The sequence below is a fragment of the Etheostoma spectabile genome, chromosome 8, assembly GCF_008692095.1.
Source record: "Etheostoma spectabile isolate EspeVRDwgs_2016 chromosome 8, UIUC_Espe_1.0, whole genome shotgun sequence".
In the NCBI taxonomy this organism is placed as follows: Eukaryota; Metazoa; Chordata; class Actinopteri; order Perciformes; family Percidae; genus Etheostoma; species Etheostoma spectabile.
The window spans coordinates 6,483,580-6,489,086 of record NC_045740.1 but is presented as its reverse complement, the minus strand read 5'-3'; the positions used below and the strand labels follow the sequence as shown (position 1 = coordinate 6,489,086).

The 5,507-nt window shown below is 43.2% G+C and overlaps 1 protein-coding gene across 1 annotated transcript; it reads right to left on the bottom strand.

The window, feature by feature from the left end:
- Positions 1-36: 36 nt before the first annotated feature.
- Positions 37-5,501, bottom strand: best1 (bestrophin 1). The gene is made up of 9 exons (XM_032524049.1): positions 5,325-5,501; positions 3,956-4,050; positions 3,624-3,857; positions 2,710-2,864; positions 2,505-2,582; positions 2,042-2,194; positions 1,851-1,931; positions 1,611-1,762; positions 37-1,522 (listed from the first exon to the last, which is right to left on the bottom strand). The coding sequence occupies exons 1-9, from the start codon at positions 5,474-5,476 to the stop codon at positions 445-447; spliced, it is 2,178 nt and encodes a 725-aa protein (XP_032379940.1). The 5' UTR covers positions 5,477-5,501; the 3' UTR covers positions 37-444.
- Positions 5,502-5,507: the final 6 nt, after the last annotated feature.

Sequence of the window (5,507 nt, the reverse complement as noted above, 5' to 3'; positions counted from 1 at the left end):
CTTTGTATAATACAATAAAATAGTAAATAATTTCATGTTTTTTTATTGGGAAAAAAAACAATTATTAAAAATTAATTAGAGTACATTGATGGAGACAATGCTCAAAAGAAGAGTTGAAGAATATACTCCTTTTGGCTTCTTGTTGAGGTTCAGAAGTACTGAAATATGTTTATTTTCTCAAGGTGTTTTTGAGTATAAGTAGGATAATAGGTTCTACAAAAGCTTAACAGAAAGTAGAGATTAACTCTGGTGCCTGCGACAAATACTTCTCAATTGTGTGTAGGGTACCAGCTGACTGTAAGCACTTTGTGTTCCATTTTTATGCATGAATTGTACTATATCAATAAAGTGTATTATTATAAATGCAATTCAGATGTAACATAGATCAGTGCTTGTATGTGTGAAATATTTTGAATGCCATATGTGATCTTGTCACACCTTTTCTCAGTCCTGCTCCCTCCCTCCTGCCGCCTTGTTTACCCCACCGTCTACCAAAACACCTAGCAGGTCCCCTTCAGCCAATGAGATTCCTGAATCATTGGGTGAGTGTTGCTGATTGGTTTCTTGCTGCGATGACGCTGAAGTGGAAACTGTGTTCATGTTGTTGCTCAGCCCGCCATTGGTGCCCCCGTTGCTTGCCCGCATGCTGGTGCTGAAGTTCCCATGGTTACTAAAATTAGTGTGACTTGTACCGTTGCAGAGACTTCCCATTGTGCCAGCACTGTTGGTGCTTGTTGCGTTAATGCTGCCAGAGCTGCTGTTGGGATTACTGGGATTTGCTGCCGCTGTGCGAGATGGAGGAGTGAACGAGAATACCCTTTCTCCCCCGCTTCCTACCACCCTAGCACTTAGGGGTCCGGGCTGGCTGTCAGCTGAGGGGAGGGTGTCAAGATTAAGACGGGGAGGTGGAGGGCGGCGGGACAGCAGGCCATGTCCACGTCTCAGTTTGGATATTGGGCAGAGTTCAGGTGGTGGGTCAGGGAAGGAAAAGGTAGTGGCACTAGACACCTCGCCATCCGCACTCAGCCAGGGGAAAGCGGAGGATGGCGGTGGGGGGACGTGGTTAGGGGTGTCGGGAGGCAGCAGCTGTGAGCCCATTATTGGGGGAGCAAGGGAGCTGCAGCTGCGGTCCCACTCATTCTGAGTTCGCCGGGCAGGTCGAGGGCGGGGCATCGCAGGGGGCACGCAGTGGATGGGGGTTTGTGGACAGCTGTAGAAACCCGGTCTCTCATACAAGGGCATGGTGGAGAAGGCATAGTCTGGATCTCGCTCGTGGTTCAAAGGCTGACGGCCTTGACTTGGAGTTAACGGGCCTTCCGGGTGCAGGTAAAGAGGGAAGCGGCTTTGTGGGGCTCCAGGGCGGCGGCGCAGCAGAGAGACCCGGGAGGAGCGAGGAAAGTTAGGGGACTGGACACCGAGGAGACGACCCAGCCCTCCGAGCAGCGGGGTGGAGTAGTTGGCTTCCTCATGTTCCTTGATTTGCTCCAGATTGGACTGAAACTCCATCTCATCCTTTGGAACACTAGTTTAGATTAAATATGTGGTTGGTTAGGGGAACATTTTTCAGTATTCAAGAATGGTCTGTCAGAAAGAAAAAAAAATTACTGAACCTGATATCCAGGGCTGATCCCATGAAGGAGGGTTTGCGGTGTTCAGCACTGGCAGTAGTGTAGGGAGGCTGAGGTTCAGACTCATTCCAGTACATATCCCTCTCAACCAGCGGCAGGCTGTCGTACATTTCATCCACAGACACCAAGGACACCTGGGAAACAACAAAACCACAGCAAGTAGAACAATACGGCCTCTGTCTGCAGCTGATGGAAAAATTGGCAAATAGTTTGAATTCAAACCTGTAAATTGCGATCAACGAGCCAGTTGGTTTCAAAGTCATCATCATCTTCACCAAAAGGATTAATGAGTTGCTCGGCCACCTGAGACCACAAGCAGAAAATACCCCAATACAGCTCAGTAGGACAAATTAGTAACATTTGCGATGCAGCATGAGTGTAACTAGATCATAAAATGAATCTGCTGTTCTCACCTTCAGCCAACCAACATAGAAGAAAAACTGCAGCAGGGTGAAAACAGGCAGGTAGAAGTCCAGATCGTGACCAGGGTAACCCTGAGCTGGATCCAGGAACTGACGACCAATCAGACAAGCCAGGAAGAAGCTGTAGACCGCCACTGTTGCCACCTAATTAAATAAATTAGTCAGGTGTGTTTCACAATTACTTTTTTGTTGTTGATTTCATTGTGTTTTGCTAGGTCAGAGTGCTAATTTTGATCAAACTAAGGTTAATAGTTTTTGATAGAGAATTATGAGTATTGTAATGCGCAAAATCATTCTTTATAGCCCACCAGCAGCTTAATGTTAGCTCTGCATCATTGTCATTGGCACTGTCATCACTTTTTTGACAGCTAATCATTCAAAAACTATTAAATCTATTTGTTCGACCAACATGCATCTACTATATTTTAGTTACAGCAAAGTATATCAACAAAACCTGAGTATAGACAAGAGGTAGGCTGATCCAGTCGTAACCATACAGCTTCATACACTTTGCCCGTAAACTATTCAGCTCCTGAACGGAAAAGTAAAAGCACGAAAGGCAAAAAAGAAAAATTCAGTAGATGTTTCAGACCTAAAAATGCTACAATAAAGATGTCCAGGCTCTTTTGGCCTGCAGATATATGCACATGAAGACCCACAGTGAGAATGGCTGTTAGTGCCACGTCGTTGTTGATGCGACCCTCGGTCCGAGCCCTCAGAGCCAGGCTGACGAACCACATGCAGGGAACCCAGAACTTGTTGTGAGGAGAGCGCAAGTCCTCCAGGTGCCTCAGCTCCTCTGACGTCATCAAACCTGAGAGGCACAAACATGGAAATAAAGAAATGACACAAAGAGAGCATTTAAGATGTTTCCGTGTCTTTTTTTAAGATAATGTGGGGGCTTTTATTGACGACAGCTTGAAGACAGGAGAGGGGGGAGAGAGGGGGCAACATGCAGCAAAGTGCTATGGGTCGGATTCCACCCCACGGACGCTGCCAAGGATTCAGCCTACATTGGGCACACACTCTACTTGGGGAGCTTGAGGTCGCCCGTTTCCATGTGTGTAGTTCTCTGGGGCTGGGTCTCGTTCAAACATTAATGATACCAATATTTTGACTCAAATATTGGTTCCTGGGATGCAGACTGTCGTCAAGCCTCTCGAAATGCACCAACACAAAAGCCCCGTCTCTGTCGTTAGACAGCCAATCGCAAGCATTATTAGATCTTGGTACATGCTTGACCGCGTGCTTATTTCTCACAGACACTGATGAGATTTAGTCCTTAGGTATTGAAATTTTGTATTGAATGATGAGGCATTTTTTGATGTACTTGGTACGTTACATGCTGTACGTGCCAAGTACAGCATGTAACGTAGGCCTACATATGGTTCATTCTCATCAGGTGGAAATAGGCTACACAGAGTCTAAATCAGTGCCATGCTGGACCTCTTCACCCAGTTTCTTGAGGACTTAGTGCAAACAGATCCAACAGCTTTGGTTGAGTTCACTGCATGTGATAAGACTGCCGGGACCAACAACAGGGAGTTTTGGTGTTTTCATCCCATCGTCGTACCTGCTTGCACCACATGCTCCATGGTGGGAAACCTCTTGTAGACCGCTGTGCTGACAGAGCGGTAGATGAGCACACCAGAGAGGTTGGCGTATCGCATCAGAGTTCTGCGGGTCAGCCTGGAGGCCTCGTCAGCTCCACGAACATGACCACCCACTAATGCAGCCAAGCGGTCTGGCCAGGGGACATTCTCAAACTGGCCCCACCAACGGGACACGACCAAGGTGACATAGAAACCTGAGGAAAAAAATGTGAAGAATTAGATGCTAACTTCCATGTAATGTTTCCAGTACCCTTGAAATCTAAAAGTAATAAAACAATCAGCCTCAACTCACCCAGCACAAACGACACAGGGATGAGCTCTGCATAGCGGTCACAGTATATTGACAGCTTCTCAAACAGCCTTTTCTGGTCATCATTTAACACAAACCTGGTGAAGGAAACATATATTGAGTCCATTTAACCAGCCGAAGGGATAAAATTCACTGGAATTGTACCTTGTACTATTTCATGTGACAAATTAAATGAATTTAAATTAATCTCATTTGTTCAGAGAGGTGAGCCCTGTGACACGTTCTGGTCTAACATAACTTTTGATAATATGGCAGCATATTGCTTCAACCATGACACAAAAATATTTCTTCAGTGTCTTGTTATAAAGCTGTTATGACAAGATATTTTCATGTTATTGTAACATTTTACATTAAACTTTTCTTGACTAGAAGTTCATCATATCTAGTTATATCACAAAAAGTTCCTGTTCTCACTAAATCAGTGTATCTCTAGGAGAAGACACATGTATTGCTAACATACAGTGTCTCATTAAAACAAGTATTTCTTTGCTGTTAAAACATAAGTTGGTATGTTGTAATAACCAGAAATTTCATAGAGTTAGAACATGAAAAGGATCCAAATTTCAAATGAGATCATTAAAAACTTTTTATAATGTGAAACTGAGCAATTGTTTGTTTCATCATGGTTGTATAAATACAGAAGTGTGTACTGACGCCCATTTAAGAATTTTTGTCCACTTTAATTAAAATGTAACTAGATAACAGCAATTGGTATATTTAAACCTGTATCCCGAAACTATAAAGTTATCGTTGTATGCTTTATTGTCAAAATTTCTAGTAACAAAAATGAAAATTAATTTTACTATCCCTAAACTATCGAACCCCTGAAAGCTCCTCAAAGACCTCCAGTGGTCCCCAGATCCCAGCTGTAAAACGTCCTATGTTTATTGAGCAAATTAATATTTGGTAAATAAAATTTCTCATGGAACTAACGAATTGGCCCGGGCCTGATATCAGCTCATATTGATCATCAAAGATATATCTTTATCTGGGATTATATTGTCAGATAAGTAACACAAAACTACAATACACAAATAGCAAAGAAATGTTTGAGATAATTTAGATACATTTAGATAATTTAGATTTAGATTTAGATAAATAGTTTGTCCACCAGAGAGCACTGACACGTTTCAGCTGGAGACAGTCCTTCTTAGTAGGCCTACATATTCTGGGCCCAATTCTTTAATTTACTAAATTTAAATGATTCATAAAATGGTTAGGTAAAAACAAAATGAACATCAGAAGATATAATGTTATCAGATTATTATTTTTAACTCAAATAATAACTATCTGCAGACTGGAGGACATGAAAGCATATTATTGGAGTTCAGTGTTTTCTCTCAGAGAGTACCTATAAACAATACTGAAGAAGTAGTAGAGAAGAGTGAATATGATGAGCTCTCTGTAGAGCAGTTTATAGATGCTGCCCTTCCATCGCAGAAGCAGGTGAAAGAAAGTCCCGAGACCTGCATCCGCAACCCTACGAGAGTACGTTACTGTCATTGCTGCTGCTGCTGTTTGCTGGCCACCTTGC

Bases quoted from the DNA above. Each gene is read 5' to 3' on its own strand.
- best1 (XM_032524049.1), bottom strand. From the start codon at position 5,476: ATGACAGTAACGTACTCTCGTAGGGTTGCGGATGCAGGTCTCGGGACT. The intron at 2,865-3,623 runs GTACGACGATGG...TGTGCCTCTCAG, and splicing joins GGAGCATGTGGTGCAAGCAG to GTTTGATGACGTCAGAGGAG. The intron at 2,583-2,709 runs GTGGGTCTTCAT...TTTTCCGTTCAG, and splicing joins CACTAACAGCCATTCTCACT to GAGCTGAATAGTTTACGGGC.